Source organism: Berghia stephanieae, chromosome 3 (genome assembly GCF_034508935.2).
Source record: "Berghia stephanieae isolate SIO BIC M18660-M18661 chromosome 3, UCSD_Bste_1.3, whole genome shotgun sequence".
Classification (NCBI taxonomy): Eukaryota; Metazoa; Mollusca; class Gastropoda; order Nudibranchia; family Aeolidiidae; genus Berghia; species Berghia stephanieae.
Genome location: NC_088362.1, coordinates 64,807,853 through 64,825,352, shown reverse-complemented (window position 1 = coordinate 64,825,352; position 17,500 = coordinate 64,807,853). Strand labels below are relative to the sequence as shown.

At 36.0% G+C, this 17,500-nt stretch overlaps 2 protein-coding genes across 2 annotated transcripts in view; one reads left to right on the top strand and one right to left on the bottom strand.

The window, feature by feature from the left end:
- The window catches only part of LOC144969320 (acetylcholine receptor subunit delta-like), a 22,497-nt gene extending 13,892 nt beyond the window's left edge, over positions 1-8,605 (bottom strand). Inside the window, exons 1-3 of the mRNA XM_078908429.1 lie at positions 8,540-8,605; positions 6,246-6,296; positions 267-611 (exon numbers count right to left, since the gene is read on the bottom strand). Coding sequence (XP_078764555.1) covers positions 267-611; positions 6,246-6,296; positions 8,540-8,605 — 462 coding nt within the window. The remainder of the gene's footprint in view (positions 1-266; positions 612-6,245; positions 6,297-8,539) is intronic.
- Positions 8,606-15,447: 6,842 nt separating this feature from the next.
- Positions 15,448-17,500, top strand: part of LOC144969627 (acetylcholine receptor subunit delta-like) — a 13,071-nt gene continuing 11,018 nt past the window's right edge. Inside the window, exon 1 of the mRNA XM_078908766.1 lies at positions 15,448-16,679. Coding sequence (XP_078764892.1) covers positions 16,272-16,679 — 408 coding nt within the window. The 5' untranslated portion in view covers positions 15,448-16,271. The remainder of the gene's footprint in view (positions 16,680-17,500) is intronic.

The window sequence follows — 17,500 nt, the reverse complement described above, 5'->3', positions numbered from 1 at the left end:
GATGATGATGATGATGGTGATGATGATGATGATGATGATGATGATGATGATGATGATGATGATGATGATGAGGATGATGATGATGATGATGATGATTATGATGATGATGATGATGATGATGATGATGATGATGATGATGATGATGATGATGATGATGATGATGATAATGATGATGATGATGATAATGATAATGATGATGATGATGAATACGGCAATGATATTAACACGACAAAAAAGACAACATTTCCACATGCCATGACCAATACCTCATCATTCCAAGTGATGACAAAGTAACAATCCGTGACCATACTTTGTGCTTTATCATCTATAGACACCAACATGTTCACAAAAAGTAGTATTTTCACCATCACTTTTTCACTTTGATTGAACACTGGTCGAATACGTACGTCGTAACGGGCTGGTTCAAACAATAGTTCTAACAATTGCTGTAGTCTTTTGTATCTATCTTTGGCGACAACAGTGAAATTGGCCTTGGTAGATATCTCAAAATGAGATGTTGTGGGCTCTATGGTAGTTATGTTGTCCCATTTTGAGGTTTGATTTTGTTCTGATTTATTCATGACGTTTACAGAGGTATTCGTTGCATAACCCTGAGGTAACGTCACAAAGAGAGATAAAATAGCCACGATACAACACATGTGGGGTATGAAGAATATTCTTTTCATTGTTTATAGGCGATACACGCATTACAAAACACTCCTTGTATGAATAAAGTTCACGTCTCCTGACTCTTTATTTTTGATTTTAGACCGACAGTTCTAACTAATTTTTCTGAATCAGAAAGTAAGCTTTTAGTGTAGCTTTGTGCCAACGTGTACGTATTTGCTCAATGTTATAATGGAAATACTGAGAAACCAACGTAAAATATAGTCCATTACAACATTGTTAAATCAAGCGTATAATTGCCTTGGGCTATCAAACCTGCTAATATGTGCTTTGTACGTTTAATCTGACGTACAGAATAAGCATGTATGTTAATCAAACGCATGCCATCAACACCGTAGTGGAATCCATCAAATGCTTTTTAAAGCTGCCCCTGTCTGATCAAGTCATGGTGTTACACAATACAAACACTCCATTAGGATTGTTGTCCCCGTCATCAAGGATCTGTCCTCACACAATGACAACCCATTGTTCTCTGAGAGCCTGGTTATCTAATATGTGACCTGTCACATGAAAACAGTACTATGCTTGGATGACTTGTAAACTGAAAATTGTATTATTTTTTTAATGAATATAGCGCATTATCCATTAAACGTGCTCAAAGCACTTTAAAAGAAAGCGTAGCAAATAGTAAAACTTAACATGTAGGTCGAGACACGACGCCTGTTAGGCGATATTATATTTTTTACCGACAGGGACAACGCTATTAAAGGTCAGGCACTCATTTTATACCTGAGTAAGGTGAGGGAACAATGTAAAAAGAGCCTTTTTCCCAGTACGTAACTATGCGCCGCTCAAGAGGAGACTTGAACCCAAGAGGACTTTACATCTAAAGGCGATTCTCATACCACGAGATCATATAGCCAGACAATTAGAATTTTAGTTAAAAAGGTTAGTCTCTTTAATCTGGCGTTATTTAGGTGAATATTTAGAACTTTTGAAAATGAAAAAAAAATGCTTGGTATTTCCATCCTTTAAACCTTAAATTTTGTGGCTAGATATATGGACTTGTCAAAATAGTCAAAAATTACTAAGCGGGTCAGTGGTGGGATGGATGACCGTGTTCGTGGATGGTTCAGGTTTAAATCCTTTCCGACCAAGTATATTGCTTGTCTGCTACCGGTGCTAGGGTTGTTGTGACAAGACTTGTAGAAACATGGATGATAAAAAGATGGCGGCAGTGCAGGGAAGACAAGTTTGGTACACTACAGCCTGTTTGGTTAATGGATAAAATATAGTGGGATAACAGCCTTTCTAAATGCGCTATATAAATGGCATTTTGGTTTGATAGCAAATGGTCATTTTGGTTTGATAATAAATGGTATTTTTGGTTTGATAATAAACTGGGTACAGTTGGGGCGACCATCCCCAACCCAGCGCGTCCACAGGTGGCGGATCGTGGAACGGCCTACAGATCCTGATCTATAGGTTAGCTGTAAAGCCGCGGACCAACTGGCGATAGTCGTGGAGAGTGAGGTTGGGTAGTCTGGCAGCACAGCTACACATACAAAATGCCTCATATACTCTATGAAGGGACTATCAAGGTAATGGGAGGCGCCTTAAAACCTGCCAAATGCTCCCACTGCCTTGTGGGTTATGACCGGGAGGTCAAAAGGCTATGGAGTAAACCAGATAAAAATCCGTCAGAAGGCAACGGGAAACCACTGACGTATCATCCCAAGATCGTCATGATGTCCGTCCAAGCGAATCTAGTCAACGACGTCAATGGATGTTTTTCGAGCAACTCGATTACAGCCTCGTCCGGTAGAGAAAGTCATGCAGGTGAACAGGTGACTCTCGACCGTCATCCAGCTACTGTGCACCACCAAACATTACGAAGTAATGTAAGAAGTCTGTACCAGAAAGGAAAATTAGCAAATGTAGTTATGGAAATGAAGAGATTGAATATCAATGTTTTAGGATTATCAGAAGTTAGATGGAAAGGAGCAGGAGAACTTAATTATGATGACTGTAAAATTATATACTCAGGAGGAGGAGAACACCAAAGGGGAGTTGGAATTATACTAGATAATAAAACGGCGCGAGCAGTCAAAGGATTCTGGCCCATATCAGACAGAGTAATGGCAATCAAACTACAAACAAAACCTTTTGATTTTGATATTTTACAAATATCACGCCCCAACCACCAGTCACGATGATGAAGAAGTGGAAAATTTCTATCAACAAATAGATAAAGCAATGCATCAGTTTAAGTCTTCAGACATAAAACTCATCATGGGCGATTTTAATGCCAAGGTGGGCCGAGAAAGAATAGAAGATATTGTGGGCCCACATGGTCTGGGAGACAAAAATGACAGAGGTGATCGTCTTATTCAATGGTGCCGTCAACATGATCTGACAATCACAAATACTTGGTCAACAAACCACAATAGAAGGAAGTGGACATGGAAAAGTCCTGGAGATGGAGTGAGAAACCAAATAGATTACATACTCATCAGCAAACGTTTCCGAAACTCGGTTTTGTATGCCAAATCTATGCCGGGGGCTGACTGTAACAGCGATCATATACCTGTGCTATGCCCCATACGAGTTAAATTGAAAATCTGCAAAAGAGCAAAGGCTAAACCTAAATACCAACTAGACATTCTCCGGGAGGAACAAAAGATACAAGAAAAATTTGAACTATCAGTAAGAAACAAGTTTGAAGTGCTTGGAGAACTAACAGATATAGAAGAGAAATATGAGCAGTTTAAAGACAGTGTTGCTGCATCATTAGAAGAAAATGTTCCAACCACACTTAAGTTGCAGAAGAAGAAATGGATTACTCCAGAGATATTAGAATTAATGAATGAGAGAAGAAAGGCCAAAAATCAGGAAGAAAAATACAAGACTCTGAACAGGCAGATAAAAAGAAAATGCAACGAAGCTAAAGAAGACTGGATAAATGAACAATGTCACCCATATAATGTCCTGCAAAGAAAAAAATGGCAAATTCTTCCATCAGAAAATCAAAGAAGTGACAAACAAAACTAAATCAGGTGCTAAAAGTGGATGCATCAAAGACAAGCGTGGAAACACCATCATGGACAAAGACTGCATTCTAAACAGATGGTCAGAATATATTGAAGAACTTTTTTTTGATAATCGAGGAGAAATGCCTATGATAAAAGAACTGGAAGGGCCTTCTATAATGAAAGATGAAGTTAGGAACGTCATGAAAAGCATGAAAAATGGAAAAGCTGCAGGACCTGATGCCATAACAATTGAAGCCTTGACTGGCCTGGGTGAATGGGGGATTGAATTCATCACAAACCTTCTAAATCAAGTGTATGACACAGGAAAAATGCCAACTGATATGAAACGATCCATTTTTATAGCACTACCAAAAAAGCCAGGGGCAGTTGATTGTGAACAACACAGAACTATTAGCCTAATGAGCCACCTCACAAAAATTCTTTTGAAGATAATTTTACTAAGAATAAGAAATAAAATACGACCTGAAATTGGGGAGATGCAATTTGGTTTTGTTGAGGACAAGGGTACCAGAAATGGAATATTCACATTATCAATGCTGATGGAAAGATGTATTGAAGTAAATAAAGATCTGTATATGTGTTTCATCGACTATTCAAAAGCCTTTGATAAAGTACAACACGAAAAACTATTCAAAATTCTATCATCCTTGGACATTGATGGTAAAGATTTAAGAATATTACGGAATTTGTACTGGGAACAAGAAGCAGCAATGCGTGTTGACAACGAACTAAGCAGTTTTACACCTATTAGAAGAGGAGTTAGGCAGGGGTGTGTTTTGTCTCCAGATTTATTCAACCTCTATAGTAAATGATATTAAGAGATATCGAACATAAGAAGGGGGTGTGTATTGGAGGAAAGAATGTAACAAATCTGAGGTATGCAGATGATACGGTTCTACTGGCAGAATCTGAACATGAACTACAAGAATTACTGGATGTTGTAGTCAGGAGTAGTGAAAATATGGGACTGGAACTGAATATATCTAAAACAGAATGTATGACGGTATCTAAAAATAATAACCCACCAGCCTGTGTAATAACAAGCAGAGGACAAACAATACAACAAGTTGAATGTTTCAAATATTTAGGCTTCAATGTAACATCCAATGGAAAATCAGATTGTGAAATAAAGAAAAGAATAGGTATGGCAAAGAATGCATTCAACCAGCTGCATACAATTATGAAAAACAGGAATATTAGCATGAAAACAAAAATCAAAGTCCTGGATTGCTATGTACTGTCTGTGCTGCTATATGGTTGTGAGAGTTGGACCATAAACAAGACCATGGTTAAAAGACTGGAGGCAGTGGAAATGTGGTTTTACAGAAGAATGATGAGGGTGTCATGGATGGAAAGGAAAAGAAATGAAGAAATTTTAGAAATGGCAAACAGAAAAAGATCACTGATAACAAAAATCATCAAACGCAAATGGAATTTTTAGGACACATTATCCGCCACCCTGGTTTGGAAATACTCGCCTTGACTGGAAAGATGAATGGAAAAAGAATAAGAGGAAGACAAAGAATAACGTATTTGAAAGGGATAAGAACTTGGACTGATGAAGCTGAGAAAGGTGGCGCTGCTTTAATAGAATTGGCAAGAGATAGATCAGCTTGGCGGAAGATGACCTCCGACGTCTGCTTCAGATATGGAACTACATGAGATGAGAATAAATGGTATTTTTGGTTGGATAATAAATGGTATTTTTGGTTTTGTAATTAATGGTCTTTTGGTTTGATAATAAATGGTATTTTTGGTTTGATAATAAATGGAATTTTTGGTTTTGATAATAAATATTATTCCATCCCTCTCATCGAAAAGCCCTATCAATTCTTAGTAAATACGTAATCGTTGAATAATAAAACTCGTTACATTTTTATCGTGCAATAACACATACTCGCAAGCTCATTGTGTGATGGGCACGAATAAAATAAGTCGTTTAATAAATAAGAAGACATGAAAGAATCGTATAACATAACCCATTAGCAGAGACACGAAACACAAATTGTGATTGCAAGTCTACTGACAATGGGCAACGTTCACGAATTACATTTTTAAAAGTCGCTAAGAGCACTAAAAATTCATATTTTGTAAACATTAAAAAAAAATTATCTAAATGATGACATTGAAAATCTGATGAAATGTCGCATTCTCAACAATCAGCGAAAACCTTCAATTTGTCACTTATTTATTAAATGTAAGAAGAAAATACGTGCTTGTTTGCCTCATAGAAAAACATCCTGAGAGTTTTGTAAATTATTGTAAATTGTTTATTTTCATTATTATCTTAATATGACAAATAAATTGGTTGAGAGTATAAACTCATGTTCTTTGCGAATCTGACGTAGCAGCTTTTGACAGGATCTCCCTCATTTAGTGTTTGCCTGAGGCATGTCAAAAATGGCCAAATGACAAGTAGACGACAATGGACAGCAACTAAATATTGCAATGAGCGACGCCATTATCCTGGGGATAGGAAGAGCGCATTCAATATACGCCTGGGGCACGTGATTTGAAAACAATGGCATTCAGATTTTCCGGTAATGTAAGTTAAATGAGTCTCACCAAAATCAGTAATGAATCGTAGTTTTCCACGCACCGAAAATCAAATCTGGTCTTTGGAATAAAAAGATATAAAAAGATATGAATCGTATTTTTATTAACCATTTAACTTTCGTGACCTGGAAAACACGCATTAAAAAATTTGGACAGAAAACTCGTCCTTCGAATATCCATCAATTTAAATAACCCTCATCTTGGCAAAAACTCCCAAACCTGGGATTTCTCGAAGTCTTCCAAAGTCTCAGATATGAGATGTTTTGCCTAGATGACAGTCATTTAAACCGATCGATATTTGAAGGACGAGTTTTCTGTCCAAATTCTTATATACGTGTTTTTCTAGAGTACAATTGATATCGAGATAATGGCATCCATTATCGAATCAATACAATGTAAATAAACCACGTTCAATCAGTTCCATCCTCCAAATCAACACATACAAAATTTCTCAAACCTCATGTGATTAACTGTCTATGTGGTTATATTATGGTCTAGTCGTCTGACACTCGAATTCGGATTGGAAGGTTTTGAGTTCGATTCCAGCTCTACGAGGCGCATAGTTTGACTCCTTTGAAAAGTATTTTTAGTAATATTCTTTCACGTACGGGTGTAAAATGAGTACTTGGATGTTAACAACGTTGTCTATGTCGGGAAAAAATATTGTAATATCGCCTAAACAGGTGTCATGTTTCGTCGTGTTAAAGGTTGCTGTTGACTAATGACCCCTTATAAAGCGATTTGAGCAGATTTAATGGATTTTGTTCTATAGAAATGTTCAAAACTTTATTTTTAAAAATTCTTTCCCTATTTTCAAATCCATTCCGACTTGATATTGTTTGGACGTTGTGCGTCACATATTTCAAAGTGGATAAAGTCAAGCACAGACAGTGGAAATGGCTGAGTCACGTTCTCCCAATGAAAATGTCCAGACTGCCTTACACAGCACTAAGATGTCCCCACCAGGAGAGAGAGAGAGAGAGAAAGAGAGAGAGAGAGAGAGAGAGAGAGAGAGAGAGAGGCAGACCATTGGGCACCTGGAGGAGGTCAGTTGAAGAGGAGATGAAAAATGCTAGAAAGACGTGTGTGTGTGTGTGTGTGATCTGTGTGTATGTGGTGTGTGTGTGTGTGTGTGTGTGTTATCTTTGCGTAATGGATGTGAATGAATGATTTTGAACTGGTGTCAAATTAAAGTGATCGGGAAATGATAATGAATATTTATTAGAGGCCCTGATGGAATCCATGATTGGATCAATACAAGGTAAACAGATTTTGTCAATTGTTGGAGGTAGTAGGTCAATTGTTGGAGGTAGTAGGTCAATTGTTGGAGGTAGTAGGTCAATTGTTGGAGGTAGTAGGTCAATTGTTGGAGGCAGTAGTTCAATTGATTCTTCCGCGACAAACTGTTCTCATAACGCAGAATAGTTTTTGCAATTCATAATCTGAAAGGTGGTGCATAAAATATCATTGTTCTTCTTCTTCTTCTTCTTCTTCTTCTTCTTCTTCTTCTTCTTCTTCTTCTTCTTCTTCTTCTTCTTCTTCTTCTTCTTCTTCTTCTTCTTCTTCTTCTTCTTCTTCTTTTCTTCTTCTTCTTCTTCTTCTTCTTCTTCTCTTCTTCTTCTTCTTCTTCTTCTTCTTCTTCTTTCTTCTTCTTCTTCTTCTTCTTCTTCTTCTTCTTCTTCTTCTTCTTCTTCTTCTTCTTCTTCTTCTTCTTCTTCTTCTTTTTCTTCCTCTTCCTCCTCCTCCTCTTCTTAATCTAATGTATCCGATGAGACGTTAAACCATTTCCAGATTTCTCAAAATGAATAACAATCTACTATTCTATAGAATGTATGGAAAAATATGAACCAGCACAGCTTATAAATAGAAAGACTTACTTAAGACACGCACACAAACACACACACAACTTTTAACATTCAAATCCTTTCAAACTTAAATAAGAGTAATCACACTTGATATATTAGGGAAACACCGTTGTAAGAAAACGCCCTGTAAAAGTCTGTATCAAACAGGTCTGGGCATCCAATCAAGGTAGACATTTTTATTGTATTTTACGTTCTTGTTTTGTCTGGTACTGTTTTTTTCCAACACACATTTTGAAATATTTATTCAACAGTAAAACTGTACGCGAGAAGACCGTAAAATTGTAACCACTACTCCTCCTGGTTGAACGGTGGCAGAAGAAGGGAATTTATCCCTAATCTGTACTTATTCAATAGTTGCTATATGTTATTATAGATCTTATATTAGTTCTTATCCAGATGATTTCTAAGTTGCATTTCAAATGTCATTCTGGTCCTCACAGCTGAGAATACTATGAGTTGGAGTTTTTGAGTTTTGTCCTCGTACGAATTGACCACTTTGGACATTTATATCCTAGCGTCTGTTTTGTTTCATAAACGTTAACCCACCGTCTCTGCACACACAGAAACATGTCGAAGTGGTATGGAATAGAGAACTTTGGTCTTATAGTGGATATATGAATACAATTCGATAAGGAATGATATAGGTGAGGACATTGGAGATGTATATTATATAATATAATAATAATAATAATAATAATATATAATAATAATAATAATAATAATAAAATAATAATATAATAATAATAATAATAATAATAATAATAATAATAATAATAATAATAATAATAATAATAATAATAATAATAATAATAATAATATGATTAATATTATAATAATAATAATATAATATAATAATAATAATAAAAATAATAATAATATATATAATGATAATAATATGATGATGATGATGATGATGATGATGATGATGATGATGATGATGGATGATGATGATGATGATGATAGTAATAATATAATAATAATAATAATAATAATAATAATAATAATAATAATAATAATAATAATAATAATAATAATAATAATAATAATAATAATATCCAAATATTTCCAAATTCCTGCTTTCAAGGTCACACATTGACATTGGGAACTCGATCCAAATTTCCCACGCATGAGTTCAAGACTCTTCTATTCCTCTTAAATTCAAGATGGTTGCGATGCCGAACTTTTCTCAAATGCAAAGAAAATCTATTCCCTCCTTGCTATAATGGCCACGATCGTACCTGCGCGATCTATATAGATCCTAAAATTGAAGGGTTCAATGTTTTTAAATATTATTGGATGTACATCTTAGAACTTTAACGTCCAGATATATCTTACGTCGAATGGAGCAGAGAGTTTCAAAATTAGAAGATTTAAAGTTGATACCACAGATCTTGAATAAGATGCCTCTATAATTCATCGTGTCGGGAATTTTGGGGTATTTTTCTGTGTCGTTTTTTATTCAGTTTGAGGGAAAGTTGTATGAAATATTGACATCAATTATGGAAATGGTGCATAACTAACACATTAAAACTAGTTTTTGAACCGAACAAATCAGAAGATCCTGGGTACTTATTTTACACCTGAGTGCGGTGAGCGAATGTGATTAAAGAGCCTTTTTCAAGGACTTAATTTTGTACCACCCAGATCTAGATTCGAACCAAAGACCTACAGGTCCGAATACAAATGTCATATCACAGGTCCACAAAGCCACACACAACAGCAGTGTTAAATAAGCCCATAATTACGCTCACGTATCAGACCTTCTAATGTGTAGAATTTGCTTTAGTCATTAAAAAATCGATACTCTCCAAACATTCTACAATCGATACGCCCAATTTGCTCGACACCAATTAAACCAAAACTCATTTCAACTTGCAATTGTATTGAACTCGTTAACTGCCAAACTCTGGAAAAACACGTATTTCAAGATTTGACCAGAGATCTTCTCCTTCAAGTATCGATCAGTTAAAATGACCCTCATCTTGGTAAAAACTCTCAAACCTGGGACTTCGTGAAGTCTTCCATAAAGTCCCAGATTTGAGTTTTTACCAAGATTAAGGTAATCTAAATTGATCGATATTTGAACGAGAGCTGTCTGGCCAAATTTATAAATACGTGTTTTTCCAGAGTGTGACTGTTAAATAATACATTTACTGGTGTCTCTTACATTGCCCTCGTATCAAATGTTATCTTTTAGTCTAAACATTCCGTGGAAGTCGAAATAAACTAGAATTTTTCCGTGCCCCATCGGGGAAACACAGTGATGTTTTTGTGACAAATTTTGGATAAGGCAATATTGTAAGATAGAAATATGAAAAGGTGTGTCGGAGCGTGGCCTTCGTAAACTCATGGATTGATACTAACCCAAAAAGTTCGACATAAATGTAGGCGAAGATGACGGGGCAAAAGTTAATTGCGAGTTTTAATCAATAGCTCAGCCAATAGAAACATGTGTTTCCTTGAGCACTTCTAACACCAACTCACTTTTTACTTTCGTTTGGTGATCGTTGTCTTCTTTTGTGACGTCATATTTGGGTCAGTATCAGGACTTTAGTTAACGAAGCCCATGGTCTTAGCGTAACCATCGTTAACTTACAGCCTGACACAAGAACCCTCTAGGACTTATAGTTTGACGTCATGTGTTTGCAGCGTCTAGTGAGTTGTCGTTAGTCAAACCCAAGGAAACAAATGATCCCATTGGTTGAACAATTGAAAACAACTTACGATTTGTTTTCTTTTGTGGCCAAGTACTTGTATTTTGACGTCATTTTTTGGTCAGTGTCAGGCTATGACTTTACGAAGGCAACGGTCTGAGTTGGACAAAGCAGGCATAAAATTTTAAGTAAAACAGACAAAAAGAAGATCCTGCCTCGACTGGGAATGAACCTCATGCCTTCTGATGATCGACGTAGTCCATGATCCAGGCGAAGTTTCTCAGCCGAAACGTATCGCATTGTGAAGAATATCAGCAATAAATTGTTCGCACCTCGGATATTAGCACGTCTGGACGGTACTCTGGAGTTCTGAGGATCAAATCGCAGTCAAGGCTGCTGTGCGTTTTCTTCTGCTTCGTCTAACATTGTTTTATTCTCACCTATCCAGATTTTCTGATTCGTGAAACGGTGTTATGGCAGACTGTAAAAAATAAATAATCAGAAATGAAAATAAGGGCTTCAAAAAACGTTTACCCAACGCGGAACTGTTCAGACTCAAAACCCTTTGTAGGCCAACAACAACAAACAATGATAACATAAACAAATTACTAGAAACTCGATTGACCGAAATATTCTTTGTTTAGTATTTTGTTCTATTCTGATGCTATTTTTATTTATGTTTACTAGTAAAAAGCCCGCAATTTCGCGGGGAAAGAACTATTTTCATTCAATACTGTACTCACCATCATTTAATGAGGGCAGATTGGTAAACAACGTTGTCTGTGTAATTTGGTATATCTTCGGTCGATTTTTCTGTGTGGCCCAACATGAAGTGTAAGCCACTATAACCTCTGACCCGTGACACAGCAACATACAGTTGTCCGTGTGTGAATTCCGGTTGTGGTATTAAAATCCCCACCTTGCTTAATGTCTGCCCCTGAGACTTGTTAATTGTCATTGCATATGACAATTTTACCGGAAACTGTCTTCTATTTAGAATAAATGGTAAGCCTCAATCCGTTGTTGTCGTCAGATTGATTCTAGGGATAAACACTATGTCGCCAGCTCCACTACCGGTAATTATCTTGGCTTCTAATACTTTTGAACCTAATTTAATTATTAACAAACGGGTGTCATTTAGGAGGCCTGATTTAGGATTTATATTTCTAAGCAGGATGACTGACGTGTTGGTTTTCAAATGTAATGCATGTGGAGGAAGTCCGGGAGGTGTAAGTTCGTTCAAAAATTCAATCGGGTATAAGTTGATGTCAGAGTCACTTTGAATGGAATCAGCACTACGGTAAATTTGTTCAGTTGATGAGGTCAACCTGGACAGAACGGCTGCATTTATTTTGTCAACATTTTCATTGGTTGTAGTCAAAATTGCTCTCTCTGATAGATAACGTTCATCCGCAAAGTTCAGATTCAAATCATTGTATACAGCATTTATCAAGCATTCTGGGTCATTTTCAGGAAGGCATAGCGCTGTATTTAATTTAACAGAATACTTTCCTACTTCGCTGAAAACCGGCTCTGTACCATTTCCAATGCGGAGAAGCCAATTTGCAAAACAATTATTGTCATCAGTAACCCTCATGTTCTTGTTCATGTGAAAAATGGTGACAAAATTCCAAATAATTGACTTGTTAAGTGTGACACTTAATATATCGGCTTCATTTCCTTTGTTAACAACAGGTAGAATTTGCCGAAAATCCCATCCAAGTACAACCACTTTGCCCCCAAAAGGTTTTGAACTGCCTGTTATTTCACAAAATGTCCTGCTCACACATTCAAACACACGCCTATCCATCATAGGTGCTTCATCCCAAATTATGAGAGAACTACTCTTCAGTAACTTAGCTGTGTCTTATTGGCGACTGATGCTACAGGTGCTGTTATCCGTTATTGGAATTGGAATTTTGAACGTTGAATGTGCTGTTCTACCACCGTGCTGACAAAAGATCAAAGGTGAAAATACAAATTTAAAGAATACTGGGGATGAAGAAGCTTTCGGAATGTCTCCCTTTTACTTAACTTATGGAAAAACAAACACCCTAGCACCTTTAATAAAACTTATGACTAACCTCTCGAGCTACCTTTCAATACTTAACAAATCACAATGGCGGCCGAAAATCAAAACAATGGTCAAATTAGGAAATTTTAAACTTTCACAAATCTATTAAGGTTTGTTCTAGAGTTTTTAAAATACTTCTGTATGACAAACTGAATAAATAAATGCCTGAAAAAATATCAACGGTGAAAATACAAATTTAAAGAATACTGTGGATGTAGGAGCTTTTGGAATGTCTCCCCTTTACTTAACTTATGGAAAAACAAACACCCTAGCACCTTTAATAACACTTATGACTAACCTCTCGAGCTAACTCTAATAGAAAAAAAACAACTCTCGGACTGCTTTGCACTACCTTTCAATACTTAACAAATCACAATGGCGGCCGAAAATCAAAACAATGGTCAAATAAGGAAATGTTAAACTTTCACAAATCTATCAAGGTTTGTTCTAGAGTTTTTAAAATACTTCTATATAATGACAAACTGAATAAATAAATGCCTGACAAAATATCAACGGTGAAAATACAAATTTAAAGAATACTGGGGATGTAGCAGCTTTCGGAATGTCTCCCCTTTACTTAACTTATGGAAAAACAAACACCCTAGCACTTTTAATAACACTTATGACTAACCTCTCGAGCTAGCCCTATTAGTAAAAAAAGAATCAAAATGGCGACTGAAATACCTTCATGTGATCAAGTGAATAATATCACTATGAATGCCACGATTTGCTGAAAAATGCCAACACACACACACACACACACACACATGTATACACCACACACAACACACACACAAACATACACACACACACACACAAACATACACCCAATTAGAACATAATACTACATAACAAAACTGATTACCTCTTAATCAACAACACAACGGAAGTAATAATAATACTTGATGTCATAAATAGATGACGCAAATTGACAACTTTTTACAGTGTCAAAATTAGTTGATTTTGGGAGCCAAGTGTCGTCGGTACATATTTTATGATATTATCTGTTTGACTCAACGAACTTTCAAACTGACTTTAAATTATAAAAGGAAATCAAGTTATCTGTTTATCTATCTGTAAAAAATACATTTCTAATTTTCAAATCTTTCAGTAGAGCTGTGCGCCGTATCAATTTTTTATTGACTCAAATAAGCACAATCTTCTCCACAATGCTATATTTTTTAAAGAAAGGACTAGTAAAACGCCCGCAATTTCGCGGGGAAAGAACTATTTTCATTCGATACTGTACTCACCATCATTTAATGAGGGCAGATTGGTAAACAACGTTGTCTGTGTAATTTGGTATACCTTCGGTTGATTTTTCTGTTGGCCCAATAATATATTTAATAATATATTCCCTCAACTAACCCCAAGAAAAAATTAAACCTAGTACCTTTAATTAACCCCAATAGGAAACACAAACACCCTAGCACTTTAATAATACTTATGACTAACCCTAATAGGAAATAAAAATCATCCGATTTCGAGCTAACCCTAATAGAAAAAAATCATGACAAATTGAATAAATAAACGCCTGACAAAGGATCAAAGGTAAAAATACAAATTTAAAGAATACTGGGGATGTAGGAGCTTTCGGAATGTCTCCCCTTTACTTAACTTATGGAAAAACAAACTTCCTAGCACCTTTAATAAGACTTATGACTAACCTCTCGAGCTAACCCTAATAGAAAAAAAAAACAACTCTCGGACTGCTTTGCACTACCTTTCAATATTTAACACATCAAAATTGCGGCTGAAAATCAAAACAATGGTCAAATTAAGAAATTTTAAACTTTCACAAATCTATCAAGGTTTGTTCTAGAGTTTTTAAAATACTTCTAGATATAATGACAAATTGAATAAATAAATGCCTGACAAAATATCAACGGTGAAAATAAAAATTTAAAGAATACTGGGGATGTAGGAGCTTTCGGAATGTCTCCCCTTTACTTAACTTATGGAAAAACAAACATCCTAGCACCTTTACTAAGACTTATGACTAACCTTAATAGAAAAATGAAATATCCTCGATCTCGAGCTAACCCTAATAGTAAAAAAAGAATCAAAATAGCGACTGAAATACCTTCATGTGATCAAGTGAATAATATCACTATGAATGCCACGATTTGCTGAAAAATGCCACAACCCACACACACATGTATACACCACACACAACACACACAAACACACAAACACAAACACACACACGCATACACACACACACACACACAAACATACACGCAATTAGAACATACATAACAACACTGATCACCGATAAATCAACAACACAACGGAAGTAATAATAATACTTGATGTCATAAATAGATGACGCAAATTGACAACTTTTTACAGTGTCAAAATTAGTTGATTTTGGGAGTCAAGTGTCGTCGTTGGTACATATTTTATGATATCTTTTTGACTCAACGAACTTTCAAACTGACTTTAAATTATAAAAGGAAATCAAGTTATCTGTTTATCTATCTGTAAAAAATACATTTCTAATTTTCAAATCTTTCAGTAGAGTTGTGCGCCGTATCAATTTTTTTATTGATTCAAATAAGCACTATGTTCTCCACAATGCTATATTTTTTAAAGCAAGGATTACTCTTTACAGTCCACAGCTTCTAACGGCTTAGTACCACTTTGATCTGTGTAACCCTGAGCGTTTATAGTCTGATTGGTGTGATTTAGTGAGAACTAGTCACCAAAATAGCTGTTTAAATCAATAACAAAGTGCTGAGTGACGTCAATTTCATTACTTCTGTAGGACAAGAAGACTGGTTTGGTCCTGAGTGATAATCGAGTACCACATCTTGGAATCGGATACCTCAAAAGTATTCAGTGATTTTATTGGGAATAATATAGGAGTGATCTGTTGTATTTGAACAAATTGGTGTTATAACTCTAAGTAAAATACTCACCAGTTGCTTCATCCAGGTTCAATTGCACTGAACACACGAACCTAAGCGTAAGTATAAAAGTTTGTAGTATAAACTTTTAAAAAAGTCTATTCCAAAGTAAAACTGAAATAGTCCAGGTGTCAGCCGTATTGCAGCGCCATAAAGAGGACTAGGGGGTTGAGGTGATTTTTTCAAGGCCACACACTGCGGAAGGATGTTTAACTTTCGGGTACGAAGCAAAGACTATACCGCTGAGCCACGCATTCGCTGAGAAAATGTGAGATATCATCACCCAACTGGAGGACTAAAAACAAAAACAAAGACTACATGACATCCCCTTCGTTTATTCTATTGATGCTGTGCATTTAGCCAAAGTGACCACAACATCCGTCAGCCGGATCTAAAGTTCCAACACACAAAAATTCTTGAGTACCCTTGAACGTTTATAGTCTGATTAATACAATTTACTAAGAACTACTCAAAAAATGGCTGCCTAAAAACAATATCCAGGAGCTGAATGACGTCAATTTCGTCCAATCTACATGAAAACAATGGCTATTCCTTACCTGCATTATCATTTTACAACACTATTGTTTACATCTCTCTGCATTACCGTGTTTGGCACCAAATTGGATGGCATCCAACTACCAACTGTCGACGACGCTCACGGAATCACCAGCTTGAACACAAGCAACAAAGTGTTCAAGTTACCCAACGTCGAAACGATTATTCCTCATTCCAATGATGCTGACAGTTATGACAAAGTTCGAAAATTGTACGAAAAGCTTTTAAGCCCCAATCGCTACAATCCTAAAATTCGCCCAGTGTATGGGCAAAATAAAGCCGTTATGATAACACTAGAGCTATACATGTTTGACATGATTTCCATAGATGACGTCAACCAGAGAATGATTTCTGATTGTTACATCTCCATGGACTGGAAAGATGAGGTAAGCCTATTCATAGCAGTTGAAAAAGAAAACAAAACAAACTTGAGTTTTTAGATTGTGAAATCTACATCTAAAAGTGTATGTTTTATCCATCTATGTTTTTGGCGTCTAAAAGAATATCTCACAAACTAGCTTGAAACTCTTACAGTAACTGACTGAATGGTTAAACGTGTGTATCAATTTTGCCAAAGTTAAACAGTTTGTCACGATTCGGATCGTTTTAAACTAGTCAATTTTCTTCTAAATTCGTCGATACTTCAAAAGTCAGATGGCTATTCATGGCCTCCATTTTCCCGGTCGTTTCACGCCTTGACTTCCGCTTTGATTCAAGTTAATGCAGTGTATAGTGGTAAATGCACACCTCACATGGTGTGAAAGTGGTTATGTAGCAATCTAACACCTTACAGTTGGATTATGATTTCCATTAATTATATCTGGAATTATAATGAAAAATTAACCAGCTAACTGCAGTCACGATATTCTTGAAAAACACGAATTTAAGAAAATTGGCCAGAAAACTCGTCCTCCAGATATTAATCAATTTAAATAAACCTCATCTTGGCAAAACCTCTCAAAAGTGAGAGCTCGCGAAGTCTTCATCTAAGTCTCAGTTTTGAGAGTTTTTGACAAAATGAGGGTCATTTAATTTGATCGATATTTGAAGGATGAGTTTTCTGTCCAGATTTTAAAATGCGTGTTTTTCCAGAATACAATAATGACTTACTTAAAAGTTCTATTCATTCCTAAACTCGTAACCCGGGCCTCATATATTTGTATACAGATTCTATTTTATTCCGTCTGCATTGCCCCTGAATGATACC